Source organism: Salvia hispanica, chromosome 4, assembly GCF_029641045.1.
Source record: "Salvia hispanica isolate PSC_SH4W2 chromosome 4, Shi_PSC_v1, whole genome shotgun sequence".
Lineage (NCBI taxonomy): Eukaryota > Viridiplantae > Streptophyta > Magnoliopsida > Lamiales > Lamiaceae > Salvia > Salvia hispanica.
The window spans coordinates 7,781,747-7,800,553 of NC_142695.1; the positions used below are offsets into that span (position 1 = coordinate 7,781,747).

Below are 18,807 nucleotides of genomic sequence, written 5' to 3' on the forward strand. Positions count from 1 at the left end.
GGCTCGTCTAGAGTAGTCCCAACCTGCGGCTGAGGCCATCGATCATCCGCTGGATGCCTTCGATTTGAGCCGGGTTGGTCGCCTGCATCATGGCAATGTGCGCGTCCAACAACGTCCTGTAGTCGGAGGAGGCCACCAAATCAGTGTAGGGATGTGACGCAGCCGAAATCTGGCTCGCGGTCGGGCTTGGGGCATGGTCAGGCGGCGCCGCGGCGGATGAGGTCGCCTTGGCCTTGGCCTTGGCAGCCTTGATGCCAGGGGTACGCCGGGATATCGGTGTGCCGGAACTCTCATCCTCGAACACTGGATTGTTGAGGTCCATTGGAGACGCGCCGCTCTCGCTGCTTGTATAATCAGCGAAGGTGCGCTTCTACGCCCTCTTCTTCGCCGCCGTCGATTGGGGAATCATACCACCAACAAACTTCTGCTTCTCCTTCAAGAGTGCCCAGGACTGGTAGTGCTTGAAGTCGTCGTACAATGACATGTACGATTGGACCGCTTTGTCGCGCACATTGACAGACTCGCCGCTGGCCTGCTCCCTCTCGCACTTGTCGTACTCCCCCGCGAACAGATTGACCTGCTTCTTTATTTGATCCCAGTGCTTGCGGAGCTGCTCCCTATGGCGCTTGTAGGCGGTCGGCGGCTTGGCCTCGTTGTGTTTTTCGGCGATGCGCTCCCAATACGCAGTAACCTTCTGGTTGTTGGCGAACACCGGATCCTCTGAAACATCAATCCAACATCTAGTCAAGACGAAGGATTCTTCCGGGGCATAGTTCGTCCTTTCCGGGGTGAACTCTTCACACACTGCCGTTTGCGGCAACTTCTGGGCTCGTGCCTTGGTCCGCTTCTTCTTGATTGCGGAGCCCGACGAGGCGGCGGATCGGCCGCGAGGTGCGGCAGCGGCGGGTGTGCGGTTGGGAGAAGACTCCATGTCTGGCAGCCCGTACGAGTCCGTGCTGAACTCGGGATTGTACTGGGCGTTGGTGTCGAATGGACTGTTTCAGAATAAATCGTGTTATATGGTCTATTTATGATTAAAGCTATTAAATATTGATTAGAACTAAGGCGTTGTCATATTTTATTGATTAAATATTAGACACTATCAAATATTGATTATGACTAATAATTTTTGTTATTTAATAATTTTTATAATTAAAAAAATTTATTGATATTTAAAAACTGAAATTTAAAATTTAATTTTGTAAAATTAAATCTAATATTGAAATAAAGAAACAAAGTGAAGGATGACAAAAGGGAAGAAGAATGATAATTTTGAAATAATATCAGATTTAGTACATAACTAAAATAATATCATATTTAAAATGTTAAAAGTGTAAAAAGACCAAATTGCCCAAACCCCCCAAAACCCCTCAAAAGGGCATTTTCGTCTCAAAATACTGTTTTTGATATTAACCCTTAGTTCAGGGAGTACTGGTGATATTTTTAAAGTCCAGGGACCATTTTCGAGATAAACACATAGTCCAGGGACCATTTTTGAAGTTCACTCTTTTTTTTATTTCAATATTAGATTTAATTTTATAAAATTAAATTTAATATTTAGATTTTTAAATATCAATAAATTTTTTTAATGAAAACTATTAATTCATAGACACTATAAATATTGATTAAAACTATTAATTTTGTTATTTAATATAATATTCAATTGAATTGAAGAAGTACAGAAAAATAATATTAATCATGATGGAAAAATAAGAGTTAAATATTATGAAGTTGACTAAAAATTTGATCCTACTAAAAATTTTATATAGGAGTATTTTTGTTGAAATTTTCTAGTAAATTTTGATTGTTTTCAAATTAATAAACGAAAATTATATTAGTCTTACATTAGATGCATATTTATTTAAGAATAAATTGTGTTATATAATCTATTTATGATTAAAGCTAGTATTAAATATTGATTAAAACTACAGCGTTGTCTTACCTTATTGATTACATAGTACTATACACTATCAAATATTGATTATAACTATTAATTTTTGCTATTTAATAATTTTTATAATTAAAAAAATTTATTGATATTTAAAAATTAAAAATTAAAATTTTGTAAAATTAAATCTAATATTGAAATAAAGAAACAAAGTGAAGGATGACAAAAGGGAAAAAGGATTATAAATTTGAAATAATATCAAAGTTAATACATAACAAAAATAATATCAGATTTAAAATGTTAAAAGTGTAAAAAGAACAAATTGTCCAAACCCCCAAAAATAATATCAAAGGGTATTTTCGTACCAAAAAAATCCAAAGGGAGCAATTTCGAGATAAACCCTTAGTCCAAGGACTACTGACGATATTTTTAAAGTCCAGGGACTATGGGCGAGATAAACCTATAGTACATGGACCATTTTTGCAGTTCACTATAAGAATAATTGTTTACGTGTAGTAGCAGTAACTTTTTTTCAATTATGTACGTGTAGTGTTATTAATATTATTAATTTAATTTATCATTTCTAATACTATTATATCAATATGAGCCCGCCCACTAATTAAAAACTAATTAAATATTAGTAGAATTATATTAGGTTATTATACCTACCTCTTCTTTCACTCCGCAGCTCTTCTTCCTCAAGTTTTTCTCTTAAGTTTTATGTAATTTAATCTCTCTCCCTGAACCGAGAAGTCACTACCTCCGTTGGCCTTGAAGTTACGTTCTCGATTCCTAACTTCCGGTTCTTAAAGGTAATTCCTTAGATCTCTGTTTCTTTGATTTAAGGTTTGAGGGTTTTGATTGAGTTAAGAGTAAAAAACATGGCTAGAAATTAAGTTACAGCCTTACAGGTTGTGTTTTCCTTGCTTAGATTGTACAGTGACTACTGTGTTTACAAACGTTTGGGAAACCGATTATGATTTATGCGATGCAAGTGAAACTATATGAAAGCAATTGAATAAGAGATTGGGAGAGGGTTTACTTGTTGGAGGGAACAACCTCTGTTCCTCTTTTTTTGATTCGCCTCTTCCTACTATCAAATAAACTTTCCTAAGAAGAGTTTGAGAGGGATTTAGAGCAGGCAGATTAGGATTACCTTCGTTAAGAATTGGAATTTGGCTGCGCAATGGTAAACGATGCATCAATTATCAATTCTCTTTTATTTTATAATAATAATGCAGCCACATTATAATTGAATGACGCACATATATCAAATTAAACCTACATAAAATCGCCCTGTGCACACAGCTCTGGATCGATCACATGCGTTCCCCTTACATTGATTGCTTATGAGCCCGGCGCACCGAGGAAATAGACTTCTTTTTATAAATTCAAACTGAGACAAGCCTAGGACCACCGGTGAATTGGGCTGAGCCCACCGGGGAAACATATACTTTTGTTCAAAATTTAATTATAACTAGCTATTTGCTAAAAATAATCACGAGGCATCGCCTAATCGGAACTATGTTATAAAAATGATGTAAACATTAATTATGCTAAAAACTTAATCTGCGACGACAACGTTTTACTATACCATATAAAGAGTTGTATGCCAGGAGTGTTGCTGCCGGGAGTTGTGTTAGGGGTGCCAGCAATCACGTTTCGATGTGCGTTGCGGAGAGGAGGAGCAGGAGCAGGTGGAGGAGGAGCAGGGGAAGACCGCATTCGTTAATGAAAAATATAATATAATTTTATAATATAATATATTATTATATCTATTTTTAAATTAAATTTATCTAATATTATCATTAATTTAATTATCAATTCTTACTTTTTATTTTTTTTCTTTTAACTCATTTTTTTTATTTTTTGTTAAACCTATAAAAGCATAATGTAAAATATTTATTTAAATTTCTGAAATTTAAATATTTTATTAGAAAAAAAATTTAAATACACTGTTTTATTTAGTATTTAATTGAAAGTATTATTGTCCATGTCTTAATTAACATGAAGGGTTATAATGTAAAATTAAAGTACAGTTAAAATAAGTAAGTTTCTTTTTTTTTTTGCAATTGATAGAAAATGAGAAATATACCCCAACTTTGTATATACAATTTTTGTTAATTTATCAACTACTCATTTTTTATTGGATTGTGAAGAGTGAGTTGTTTTGTGTTTGCTTTGTCTCTTCTTTTTGCTCGTAAAATTATCAAGCCTCCCAAATCCAGCGAATCGACTAGATCACAGGGTCTAGGAACTCGCGGAATCTGGAGAATCTCGGTCGTTGGATACACAGAACACTCCTTCAAAACCCTCAACCACGAATACTAAAATTTAGCATAGGGAAGTAGGGATCGATCCCACAGAGATGGATGCGTAATGATTACGCATAAAGATCTGGAAACTATTTTTGGTTTGGCTGCTGCCACGCATTTTTGGATTGAGGAAATTAACTAGGCTTGGAATTTAAATCTGCTATGCTAACAGCTAGATCTAGGCAGAAATGGATATTGCATAAAAACTAAGACGAGACAATCACTAGATCTAAAAACTCTTAACTAATCTACCTAGACCAGGGAATTTAAAATGCAAGTGGGACCCAAATGCTGAAAAAGGTAAATACGGACGAACAAAAAATCTGCAGCATAACTAACTAAAGCATCAACCGAAAATGACTTCATCTTCTCCGATGGACTCGCAAAAACACTCGGTAAACTTAATCGAACGCAATTAGGAAGCAAACAATCAGATTCAAAGCAAGTAGGTGACATACGAAAAGAAAATAGAAAAATCTGCGCTACTAGACGAAGCCAAACAGAAACAGAACAGAACACTTGAAATTCATGTACAAATCTATCTCCCCTGCTCAGATCCAAAACTCGGATGCTAAATCCACTCCGGATCCAAGCATCCGACACAAAACTCCAACCAAAAACAGCTCCATAACAACAGATTTGAATTTTTCACAGATCAACAACAACAATTACAGATCAGCAATCGAACTCCCAGATCAAACACCATGTCGACAGAGAAAATAGCTGAACATAAATCAACTCCAAAACAGAGGTAAACTAAACCAACAGAAATGCATAGAGAATTAAGCAACATCAACAGCAGATTTCGACTTCCGAAAGTGAAGTTCGAAAATAAGAAACAACAAACTGAAATGAAAATGATTGTATCTTCGCCCTCACGCGTACGGTGTTACGTCGGAACTTCTGAACTAAGAAACGACCCCCTTAACCACCCCAAATTCCCATTTCCAAGTGTGTGTGTGTGTGAGCTAAGAGTGAGCAAAAAGTGATCCCCCTCTATTCGTGCTGCATACTTCTCCATTTATAGGCGTTGAGGTGGGGCCCAGCGAGGTATAGATAGACTTTGTTGCCCTCAGCTATTGACTCCCTTCCTCTAGCCTTCTTTTCCTTCAGTTTTGATCAATTTCTGCTCTGTTCCTCGCTAGACTGTTTCCTCCAGTATCTCCTGGATCTAGCGCTTTATCACACACATGGCTTAATCAAACATGTTAGAACCAGCAGAAATGTGATGCTTTTCACTATATAACCAATGCATGAAATTAGCCTTATCAGATTGATGCAGCAAAGCTGCAAATCTAAATAAAATGCCCAGATTATAAATACAACAAAATCAAATTAGGTAGCATATCAAGTTTCATTAAATGGAAACGCCGGCCGCAAAGAGGTGTTAAGCAATAATTGAGTTATACTTGAACGGAGTATTAATAATTAATTAAATTATCAATTAAGGGTTAATTGCAGTTTAAACTTAAGCGAAGGTTTATTAATTCGTAAGATACTAGGCTAATTCGTCAATACTCAATCAGAAATTTATATTATTCCACAATTTATTAAGGCAATTCACGTCTAAATAAACTTTAGTTGTATTTTGGTGTTTGCACATAAACTTTGATAGTAAGAATAAACACATAAATTAACAATTGTGACAAAATTTCTAGAAATTGAATGTATGTTAAAATTAAAACCGACTGACCTTGTAGTCTACATATAATTAATGAGTTAAAATTAAAATTGACATTATAGACTTGTAAGATAGAGCAATCTATCATGGTTCGGGTCACTTGCGCGAGTCTTCAACGTTGATTTTTCTTGATTTTCTTAACCGGGATATATTATAAAGTTTCAGATAATTAATACTAGAATATTTAAGAATATCATACTAGTATTTTAATTTTTATTTTCTAAAAGTTTAAAAGAACAAAAAGATCTAATTTAAATGATTGAAAAATTGAAGTGCAAGTACCATTTTAGGCATTCAACCGTAACAAAATATCATATCCAATATTACAAAGAGAGAGAAAGTATCCAATAGTTTGCGTAATTTATTATTATTATTGTTATACTACCTCCGTCCCCCAAATTTTGACACAGTTTACTATTTCGGTCTGTCTCCCAAATTTTGACACACTTCACTTTTTACCATTTTTGGTAGTGGACTCCATATTTCACCAACTCATTCATACTCACATTTTATTATAAAACTAATACTTTAAAAGTAGGACCCACATCCTACCAACCTTTTCAACTCACTTTAATTACATTTCTTAAAACCCGTGCCGAGTCAAAGTGTGTCGAAATTTGGAGGACGGAGGTAGTATCATTTTTGCGGGAATCTTTGTCAAAATCCTTTAGCTTTCATTTTTTTTTCCAGAGTTGATGCCGCAAAGCTACTAATTTAATTACTACAGTACCTAATAAATAGAAAACAAATTAGGTAGTGTCGGTAAACTGACTTCATTATTTAAATCATCGATACAGCTTGATGTTTATTCCATGCCACTATGCCAGCATTGTTGTATTTAGTTTTATTTTCTGTTCTTTACACATACGGGGAAAAGATAGAAGAGGTTTTGTTTATTGTGGTAACGTGTACAAACCACAATGCATTAATTTTCAATGAACCCATTTAATTGTCTATAAATTGCGATTTCACAAATCATAGAGATTGAGAGGTTGGCAATAAATCATCAAATGGCTACATACAATGTTATAGATACGAGGGAAGTAAGACCGCCTATGACGAATCATGTCCCAAACATTTGGGGTGATATTTTCTCTAACTTCACTTTTGACGACAAGGTATATATCTATACGCATTATTTGTATTGTAAATATATAAATTTTTAATGTTTTTTTCTCATTTTTTAAAGAATTTAATTAGGTTTTTGTTAGAAACTCAAATATACTGTATATATGTATGAGTCAATTATGTTTGGAACAAAAAATAATTTGAAGGAAAAAACATAATGATAAAATTTCATATATTTATAAGCAAATAAAACATTGTACGGTAATTGATTGTTATATAAACATAAATTATTTTCTTCATTTATCAGGAACAAGAAAAAAATGCAAAAGCAATCGAAGCATTGAAGCAAGAAGCAAGATGCATGCTAATGGAAGAAACAACGCCTCTCAATCAAATGATATTAATCGACACACTCGAGCGTTTGGGATTAGCCTACCTTTTCTAGATAGAAATCGAACACATACTCCAACAAATCAACAATGCACAAGTTCTCCAACATTGCGATTTATTCGCTACATCACTTGGATTTCGTCTGCTTAGGCAACACCGGCACCACATTTCTTGCAGTATGTTTCGTTCCACAAACTCATCTCTGTTGTTTGCTATGCACAATTTGATGAATTCATCTCTTGTAGATGTTTTCAACAAGTTTGTTAATGGAGATGGCATGTTTGAAGAGGAAGACGACGACGTGGAGGGCGTACTAAGCTTGTACGAAGCAGCTTATGTTCGATTTCACGATGAAGAAATATTACAACAGGCTGAGGTTTTCTCAAACAGTTACCTGCGACGTATCGAAGCAGAGTTAGAGTCACCTCTTAGAGAGAAAGTGAAGAGAGCTTTGGAGCACCCTCTTCATAGGAGTAATACAATGGTCTATGCTAGGATTTTCATCTCTATTTATGAAAAGGGTGACTCCAAAAATCAACTTCTTCTCAAACTAGCAAAATTCAACTTCAATTTTTTGCAGAATCTGTACAGGAAAGAGCTCTATATTCTATCCAGGTAATAACAAATTCTTGATTGAGCAACAGTTGTTTTTATTTTTAAATTATACATATATATGTGAAATTTTATATAGTACTACTAAATAGTATTAATTATTGAATTGTTTGATAAGATGGTGGAAGAAATTTGATCTGAAATCAAAATTAGCATATGCAAGAGATCGAGTGGTGGAGGCACATCTTTGGTGCGTGGCATTCCATCACGAACCTCAGTATTCTCATCTTCGAATAGGATTCGCGAAAGGCTTGCAAGTTATCACAATCATGGATGATACTTATGATAACTATGCTACACTTAATGAAGCTCAACTTTTTACTGAAGTCTTACGCAGGTATGTCTCACATACTCTATGCTCTCTCTCTCTCAAATTCAATGGTTCATTGTTATAATTTATAAAATTTTGCAAGTGGAATATCGATGAAGCTGAGAGACTTCCCGAATACATGAGAATTGTATATCTATTCATAATGAGTGTATATGAAGACTATGAACTCGAGGCAAAGCAACTTGGGAAAGGATTTGCAGCTCCTTATTTCAAACAAACAGTCAGTTATAATATTCCTTGCATTCCCTAAAAATAAAAAAAGCATATATATGCTATGTTTGAATATGGAGTATGAAGATATATTTGGTGAATAGGTGCAACAACTTGGGAAGGCTTACAATGAAGAGCTAAAGTGGCTTATGGAAAGAAAAGTGCCTTCATTCCAAGACTATCTTCGAAATTCGGAGATAACCAGCTGCATTTATATCATGTTTGCTGCTACCATTCCTGGCTTGAAATCTGTCACACAACAAACCATTGATTGGATCAACACTCAACCCAAACTCGTGACCTCAACTGCTATGCTCGGTCGATACTGGGATGACCTTGGCTCTCACCATGTAACTTAATTTTATCTAACTCTAAATTAAAGTTTCTAACCTGTTAATTAATTTACTTCCAACTAATTATTGGTATATATCTCATTAATTTAAGCGTGAGAGCAAAGGAGGCCAAGTGGTGACTAGGTTGGAGTGCAACATGAAACAACATGGTGTAACAACAAAGGAAGAGGCAGCCTCTAAGTTTGTGGAACTGATTGAGGAGGCATGGAGGGATATAAACCGAGAACTGGTTGAGACGACGTCGTCTGTGGCTAATGAAATCGCTGTCGAATTTCTCAACTATGCTCGAGGCTGTGATGCCACTTACAACATCAACAATGGAGACGCTTACACAGATCCTAAACTTGCTATGTCAAATGTTGTTGCCCTCTTTCTTCAACCATTACTATTTTGATTCATTTGCATACTCATGTCATAGCTTATAGTATTAGTAACCTGCTGCATACCATTTGGGCAAAAAGTTCATGACCTATATATCAATATGTATCTTGAGAATTTTATTTAATAATAGTAATAATCATATTTGCATTATTTTATTGGGTTAATATAAGGTAGTTTGCAAAGTCAATCTTGGTTCAATTAGAGTATTTTCAATCATTACACTAAACTCAAATCTATTTTAGAGTAGATGTCAAACTAAATATTAATTTTACTCTAATCATTTATACTAAACTCAATCTCAAAAGATTATTCTTCACTCACTGACTTTTTAAACTTTTCAATCACACCTATAAATTTTATCTAAATTACACCCCATGACCCTTAATTTGATTAATTAATACTACTGTAATAAGATTTTGTTTAAAATTAAGATTCTGTCAATTTTTAAACTAATAAACGATTATTGAAAAATGAAAATTATGCATTTGTAGTAGTATTAAGAATAAGAGTGAACTACATAAATGGTCCCTGGACTATGGGTTTATCTCGCCCATAGTCCCTGGACTTTAAAAATATTGCCAGTAGTCCCTGGACTAAGGGTTTATCTCGAAATTGGTCCTTTTAGCTTTTTTTGGTACGAAAATACCCTTTGATATTATTTTGGGGCAATTTGGTCTTTTTACACTTTTAACATTTTAAATCTGATATTATCTCAGTTATGTACTAACTTTGATATTATTTCAAAATTATCATTCTTCTTCCATTTTGTTATTCTTCACTGAATTTGTTTTTTTTTAAATTTCAATATTAGATTTAATTTTATAAAATTAAATTTAATATTTAGATTTTTAAATATCAATAAATTTTTTTTAATGAAAACTATTAATTCATGGACACTATAAATATTGATTAAAACTATTCATTTTGTTATTTAATATAATATTCAATTGAATTGAAGAAGTACAGAAAAATAATATTAATCATGATGGAAAAATAAGAGTTAAATATTATGAAGTTGACTAAATATTTGATCCTACTAAAAATTTTATATAGGAGTATTTTTGTTGAAATTTTCTAGTAAATTTTGATTGTTTTCAAATTAATAAACGAAAATTATATTAGTCTTACATTAGATGCATATTTATTTCAGAATAAATTGTGTTATATAATCTATTTATGATTAAAGCTAGTATTAAATATTGATTAAAACTACGGCGTTGTCATACCTTATTGATTACATAGTACTATACACTATCAAATATTGATTATAACTATTAATTTTTGCTATTTAATAATTTTTATAATTAAAAAAATTTCTTGATATTTAAAAATTAAAAATTAAAATTTTGTAAAATTAAATCTAATATTGAAATAAAGAAACAAAGTGAAGGATGACAAAAGGGAAAAAAGATTATAAATTTGAAATAACATCAAAGTTAGTACATAACTAAAATAATATCAGATTTAAAATGTTAAAAGTGTAAAAAGACCAAATTGTCCAACCCCCCAAAATAATATCAAAGGGTATTTTCGTACCAAAAAAAGCCAAAAGGAGCAATTTCGAGATAAACCCTTAGTCCAAGAACTACTGACGATATTTTTAAAGTCAAGAGACTATGGACAAGATAAACCTATAATCCAAGGACCATTTTTGCAGTTCACCGTAAGAATAATTGTGTACGTGTAGTAGCAGTAACTTTTTTTCAATTATGTACGTGTAGTGTTATTAATACTAGTTTTACCACCCGTGCTATGCACGGGCCATAAGATTTTTAAATAATGAAGATAAATTCTATGATAAGTAGATTAAAATATAAAAAAGGGATAACGATAATATAATTATGTTTATAGTGCTAATTAAAATAAATATTTTAATAAGCATTCATAAAATTATAAACAATAATAAAAAGAGAAATGTACTTCTCTCAACCCACTCTTTTGAAACATTTCCTATAAACCAAAACGATTATATACCGTTTAAATTTTTTATATGAGTGAAATAAAATAAAATAAATTAAATGACAAAGAGGAGGTGTGCGACTAAGGATTAAACAATTTAGAATCGTATTATAAAGTAATTAAATTCACGTGCTAAAAGTAAAATCCTTTGATGAACCAATTAAAATCATTCTTCAACTTTAAAAATTAGAAACAAAGTGCAATTATGTGGATGTTAAATGAAACAAATGTACTCTATGTGTCTCACTATAAGTGAGGCGGTTTTTTCGGCCGTTGTTTTGCGAAAATAATAAAAAATAGTTAGAATGAAGAGAAAGTAATGTAAATAAGAGAATAATGTAAATATGACTCTCTCTTGTATTATTCTCTCTCTTCCTTTACTTTCGATCCACTTTCACTTTAAATATTTATTATTATCTTCGCAAAACAACAGCCGAAGCCCGAAAAGAAACGTCTAGCTTATAGAAGGACAGAGAGAGTAGTAAAGAATAGTAACATCTTATTAATCATATAAAAGTATATAACTAAATAATTTGGAAATTAATATAGAAAACACAAACGAATGTGTAAATTAATTATATATATAATGGGAATATCAACGGATCCACCGATATCAACTACCCCCAAAAAAATTATCATTAGATGAATAAAAGTAAATTAACTATAATAAAATCACAAATCAATAATTAATTACAAATTTTAGAAAATTAGAGAGAATTAACACATTTTCAAAACAATTACAACATAAAAGCACAATTTCATTACAAAAATCCAAAATTTTCGAAATGAAGACATAAATTGATAAAGGGGCCGATTTTTTTTATTAAATTTAACTCACAATCCAATTAAATTATAAAGAAAAGTCCAAAAAAAATAAAATGTCAAGCCCAATCTCAGATACATTACAATAGCCGAAAAAAAGGCCCAAACGATTTTTAAACAAAAGCAACACTTAGTTACTCATACTTAGTTCTAAAACGTTATTAACTCAAAAATATATAATGCTTCTGTCAAACAATTTGTGCCGCCACAAGTGTGACATCTTTTCTGGGATGAAAGGAGTATTAATAAAAATTTAGTTAAGAAACTTATATTCCAACATATGAATATCAGTTGAAGATAAACGTCTTTCATGAAAATGTGGCATTTCTAAATGCATTTATAAAATATTGATATTTAAAAGAAAGAGTGATTAAAAATCCTCCATGTCAATTTAAAATTGACGAAACAAATTTATTCTGATTCAAATACATGAATTATGTTCGCCATAAATAATAGGACTTCCAATTGATCCACCCACATCGACTAAAAAAAATAAATAATTATTAGTACGACCGAAATAAATAAAATATAATTCAAATTTAAATTTATGTAAAATAAAAAAATAGAAATATATTTTACAATAATAAAATAATTAATCTTTGAATTTAATTCTAATTATATTAGAATTAGAACATCCAAACAATCCAAAAAAGTATCTGTCCCAAAAAATACTATATAAGAGCAATAGCCCAAAGAAACAATACTCATGGCCCAAACGTCATATACACAAAATGGCCCACAACTCTAATTCAATTACTTTAACAATTAAAACAATTACACTTTGCAGCAGATTAAATTAATGAGAGATTACAACTAATTAAATTAATCGTACTTAGGAATTTCTAAGCTTGATTATTACAACATATAAATACAGTTTTTCACCATTTCTTCTCTCCTCAGCAGCGCCGACACACAAACCCTAGAAATTCGAAGACTCCGCGATCTTCAACTCCGGCGACTGAATCACCGCCATCAACAAACGTAAACTGCGACATCTGACCACAACGGACTGAATTGCGATGTCTCCTTGCCAAAACTGCGTCGTCTCACCACAAACTCTAAAGCTTCTACCCTACTCCGCCGATTTTTAGCGGCGACAACCAAAGCGCCGACGTCGCCGGCACAAAACCTAGCCAGCATAGTCTTATCCACGCCGCCTGCGCAAACTCTTGCCGATACAGGCTTATCCACGTCCAACAGAAGCTATTCAATTTAACCGACGACAGTATAGAATCGCAAACCCCAGCCCCAATTCAAGGCGTTCAGAAGTTATTCGGTTAGATCGAAGACGGTTTTGATTTAAGGTAAAATCAAAACAAATTTATTTTTTCTCCAATCCTCGAAATTTACTTATACTCTAACATCTTTCATGTACTTTTATTTTATACAAACTGAATGTCACTGAACGTGTTGTTCTAAGTTTTTAGTACCATTAAGTTTTTAAATACTACTTACATTTTAGTATTAAAGGTAATAACCTATAAAATATTTTAATTTGTATCTGCAACATGTTTATTTTAATTAACTCATAAAGTTTACTCTCTTATTCTGCATAAGAAGAGAAAGACATTTAAGTAGTACAAAAAGACTAAATTTGGTGTTTTGCGTTCTAGGTAATTTAGTAATTACTCAACATTAGAATAGTAATTTAATATATATGCAATACTTCAATACTAATAAACAACAATCTGATTTTTCTGAGTACAAAAAAACTAAAACTGAAGCTATGCATTAAAGGTAATTCAAAAATTTCTTGAATTGCATACTTTGCTAATATTTGTGATAATGTGATCATTTTGGTTCAATATGGGTCTTTGTAGAAAACATAAGCTAATTCTGAAGTCAAATAATTTACTTTGCATGATTTGTATATTTTAAAATAGGTTGATGCATGCTTGCAATATATGAGCCTGCTTTACTGATATACAAAAATTTTTGTTCTGTTTGGTCTCAATATGGATGTTAAAAGCTAATTCACTATGCATTCAAGATGAGATTTTCAGTTGGTGAATGTGATATACAGATCTTATAAGCCTCATATTTAGTGTCTCAATAGCTTCTCCTCATTGTTACTTGCTAAAATCAGTTGCATGAATTTGCAACCAAAAAAAATACAAAAATTTACAACTTAGAATCAAATATAAAATGTCTTAAGATATATACCTAATTTGCTGAAACAACATCAGAAACACTTTCCTAATAGATGGGTAGCCTCTCGGTCCCAAAGAATGATTCTTCCGTAGCTTTGAAAAGTTTTCCTAAAGGGTCTTAAATGAAACATGCAAAATTGGAATTTACAGTCGGCCACTTTAAAACTTCCTGTTTTAGCAACCATGGTAAGCCTATATTGGTAACTGGTAGTCTTATTTCTGAGATTGTTTGCCCTCACAAAAATCCTAATGAAGAAAATCACTCCTTCCCTTAGTTGAAAACCAACTTTCTAGCATGAATTCTTTGGAGATGATGCTTGGAACCTGGTGCCCTATAAACAAAAATTAAAAAAAAATAAAACTTCCAAGAATGAATACATCTTTTTTATATTAAACTGATCTTTTAATGGCCCCTGTTTCATTTAGATAGTTTACTATAATACTGATTTTTTGTTTATAAAATCAGTTTTAGAATGTGCTGAAATTAGTAAACTTACCATACGATCATGGTAATGAAGGGTGCCATTACTTCAGTTGGTGCTTTCTGCCAAAAAAAATATTCAAAATCACTCAATTGTTTAATGCATATGCAGTATTTGAAGAAACAAAGTGAAGGATGACAAAAGGGAAAAAAAGATTATAAATTTGAAATAACATCAAAGTTAGTACATAACTAAAATAATATCAGATTTAAAATGTTAAAAGTGTAAAAAGACCAAATTGTCCAAACCCCCCAAAATAATATCAAAGGGTATTTTCGTACCAAAAAAAGCCAAAAGGAGCAATTTCGAGATAAACCCTTAGTCCAAGAACTACTGACGATATTTTTAAAGTCAAGAGACTATGGACAAGATATACCTATAATCCAAGGACCATTTTTGCAGTTCACCGTAAGAATAATTGTGTATGTGTAGTAGCAGTAACTTTTTTTCAATTATGTACGTGTAGTGTTATTAATATTATTAATTTAATTTATCATTTCTAATACTATTATATCAATATGAGCCCGCCCACTAATTAAAAACTAATTAAATATTAGTAGAATTATATTAGGTTATTATAGCTACCTCTTCATTCACACCGCAGCTCTTCTTCCTCAAGTTTTTCTCTAAGTTTTATATAATTTAATCTCTCTCCCTGAACCGAGAAGTCACTACCTCCGTCGGCCTCGAAGTTACGTTCTCGATTCCTACTTCCGGTTCTTAAAGGTAATTCCTTAGATCTCTGTTTCTTTGATTTAAGTTTTGATAAAAACATGGCTGGAAATTAAGTTACAGCCTTAGAGGTTGTGTTTTCCTTGCTTAGATTGTACAGTGACCACTGTGTTTACAAAACGTTTGGGAAACCGATTATGATTTATGCGATGCAAGTGAAACTATATGAAAGCAATTGAATAAGAGATTGGGAGAGGGTTTACTTGTTGGAGGGAACAACCTCTGTTCCTCTTTTTTTTGATTCGCCTCTTCCTGCTATCAAATAAACTTTCCTAAGAATAATTTGAGAGGGATTTAGAGCAGGCAGATTAGGATTACCTTCGTTAAGAATTGGAATTTGGCTGCGCAATTGTAAACGATGCATCAATTATCAATTCTCTTTTATTTTATAATAATAATGTAGCCACATTATAATTGAATGACGCACATATATCAAATTAAACCTACATAAAATCGCCCTGTGCACACAGATCGCCTTCTTCCTTTGTCGCGCCGTCTTCTTCCAGATTTCTGCCTCCTCCAGAAATTCTCCTGCTGTTTCTTCTCCGGAAATTCATTCCCCCAATTGATTCTTCCTCCAAGATCATCATCATCCAGGTATGTTTTGTTTTAGTATATTTTGAGCACCAAGTAATTCCTAAATACTCTGTAATGGTAAAATTTCTACTTTGTGATATAAACGTTTCAATTTTTTTTTTCTTCCTATTTTATTGAATTTTCTTTGTCATATCTGATAGAGAGATAATCTGTGGCCTAATCTTTGACCTGAATAATGCTCTCTGCTTCTTGTTTTGTGTTTCTCTTATAATCACTGAAATACCCAATTTTACTTAAAATCTGGTTAGTCGCTGAAAATAGACTTATAGAGACTACTATTAAATTGCAAACACAGTTTTTGCACCTCAAAACTTACAAATATATCGAATTTTGGTTTCATTTTTACAAAGTTGTAGTATCAATTTAGCATAAAATATAAAATAATAAACCGCTGAAGAACATTGCGAAACCAAAAGCTACGAAGCTATGATGCAGCTCAGTTTTAGGCATTATGATCAATTAAGATATCATCTCACTCAATTTGGCTAAACAAAATGAGCACCCCTTGGCCTCATTAAAAGTTATATTTTCAGTCTGAACCGGAAGAGCCAAGGATTGATTTAACTTGGAATGGAATCAATGGATGCAAAAGATGTCCTGGGCAACAATGACATAGATGACGTTCGTTGGCTCTGTTCTTTAACCGAATCTGAAGTTGTAAGCGTAGCCTCTTTTCTGAAAAAATCTTTATTCAGATAGATTTTGTTCATGTTAGGATTTTATTGTATTGATATGTGTGTTCTAAAGTATGTTGTTGCTTGCACTAGGATCTGTTAATTGGCTTAAAGAGTTTGGTAAATATGCGAGCTAATACAATTGGCCACAAAGATTTGGCAAAGAAGTTTGACTTGCATATGCTGCGGACCTTCAGTATGTTCTTTCTTACCATACTTTATTGTTGTGTAATCCTGCTAAGGCATATTGTGCATGGTCGTATAATGTAATCTGGCCAATCACTTTATGTGAATAGTACAATTTTGTATCTGATGGAAAGCATGGTTTACTTGGTAGCTATTTTTAAAAATGTTGATTTTTATGGAGGTACTATAGTTTGAAAAACTGATGAAAAGCAGTGGCTCACATTTTCCCCTATGAAGTATGCACATATGTTTTTTCTCTGTTCATACATTTTCTCTTGTCTGCTGGACACTAATTTCTCATGTTTTTTATCAGTTCAATTCAGTTTTTTTTTTTCTTTTTCTGTTGCGAGTTTATGGTCAACATGCTTCCTTACAGGTTTCATCTTTATGGAACATTTGAAAGGGCAGCAAAAAGATTTACCAGTGGCTTCCATGGTTAACTTACTTAAACAAAGCCTCAGTGGTAGTTTTGCGAGCATGACTGCTGAAGATTTACATTTATATTTGTATAAAGATTATAGGAAAAGGCATATTTACAAGTAAGTAAGTTCTTTAGTATTCCATTGCATGCATTTTGATCATTTGATGTGAATAGTTACATTGCATGATTTGGTATATTGATGCCTGATAAGTCTATGCCTCCCCTGATACAGTAAGAGATAAGTAAGGTCGTAAGAATCACATACCTCTATATCCTGATAACTATTAGGTTATTGATGTTGGAGCTTATGATCCATGTGCTTGTCTTTGCTTTAATTGATCCTCAAATCTCATTATATTTTCTTCATTCTTTTAATTCTTATGGTGTGTTGGCTTGTTGGCTGGGTTTAGAACATAACACTTGATTAATCTTTGTTTTTTTCTGGATATCATTGAAACATTAAAATAATTTGAATAACAGCTAGTTATAAAAACCTTCCCATGCTACTTCCAATAGGGACTATAATTCATGATGTTAGGAAGCCGAGACTAGTACTAAAACTTTGCTGATTTGAGTTGCAGTGTGCACGAAAGGTGTTTCACAGCTTTTAATTAATAGGTTCAAATGGCATCCTGTAAACTTTGACATGGTATCCATTGAAAACACACAAGCACTCTTCACACATACATAAACATATATAGTATATACATCTATCTATATTTATGTACCAAAAATAAAAATTCATGAACTTTTTTGTACTATCAGGAGTGTATTGAATTATGGGAGGATTAACATCATTTCAGCAAAAACAAATAAATGTATTAAATAGAACATTCAATTAGACTACGATAGAGTACTTTAAATTGTTAATTTACACTTGATTTCTGTTACCGTATAAGTTTGCTTCCACCTCTATATGATAAATAAAAGCTTGTTTTGAGATCACTCTTCTTAGGTCACAACTCTTTGTTGCGATTTTTCTTATTAATGCTTGTCTTAATTATTTTTGTATCTATCTATCTATTGTTTTGACACGACTGGCTTGATATGTATAACTAATTGTTATATGCAAAATTTACCTCTTACAGGTTTTTCCAGGAAATGCTTCCCTCCCAAGAGCAAAAATTAAAGGAAATGCCTCCCTCCCAAGAGCAAAAATTAAAGCGAAAAACTAGAGAGTGAAAGTTTCAAAGAGACTTGTAGTACAATATCCTCTTGCTCAGACACTCGTCACCAGTATTGAAGCTTGTTGCTTGTTCAACCAAAAGGCACGAGCCGAGTGCATCATGGACTTATGAACCTCTGTGTGGTTATCTAATTGTTTAAAAAGGGATCACACAAACCACTTGCTATATGTTTTACTTACAGAATTTGAGTGTAAGTTCATTTCTTTGCAATCCATGTTTTATTTTTCTACCTCAACCCATTCCCATCATAAAAATGTGGATCTAATTTTATCAAAATATTATTGGTGTCTCAAAAGTTGGGTGTGGATTAATCTTCGGAAACCTACTTTGACAGCCCAACCGCTGCACACTTTGTGTTACAGCTTGAT

At 32.6% G+C, this 18,807-nt stretch overlaps 1 protein-coding gene and 1 pseudogene across 3 annotated transcripts; both read left to right on the top strand.

Moving 5' to 3' along the window:
• Positions 1-6,888: 6,888 nt before the first annotated feature.
• Positions 6,889-9,355, top strand: LOC125194568 (cis-muuroladiene synthase-like; annotated as a pseudogene). The gene is made up of 7 exons (XR_016129102.1): positions 6,889-7,002; positions 7,260-7,518; positions 7,588-7,957; positions 8,073-8,295; positions 8,368-8,505; positions 8,600-8,845; positions 8,940-9,355. The product of XR_016129102.1 is annotated as a cis-muuroladiene synthase-like (transcript).
• Positions 9,356-12,895: 3,540 nt separating this feature from the next.
• Positions 12,896-18,674, top strand: LOC125194149 (uncharacterized). 2 transcript variants are annotated; one of them, XM_048092204.2, is made up of 7 exons: positions 12,896-13,314; positions 15,311-15,368; positions 15,845-15,971; positions 16,505-16,628; positions 16,739-16,841; positions 17,208-17,370; positions 18,341-18,674. In XM_048092204.2, the coding sequence occupies exons 4-7, from the start codon at positions 16,542-16,544 to the stop codon at positions 18,432-18,434; spliced, it is 447 nt and encodes a 148-aa protein (XP_047948161.1). In that variant the 5' UTR covers positions 12,896-13,314; positions 15,311-15,368; positions 15,845-15,971; positions 16,505-16,541; the 3' UTR covers positions 18,435-18,674. The 2 variants fall into 2 exon arrangements, with proteins under 2 accessions (XP_047948161.1, XP_047948162.1); XM_048092205.2 differs by lacking the exon at positions 15,311-15,368.
• The last annotated feature ends 133 nt before the right edge of the window (positions 18,675-18,807 follow it).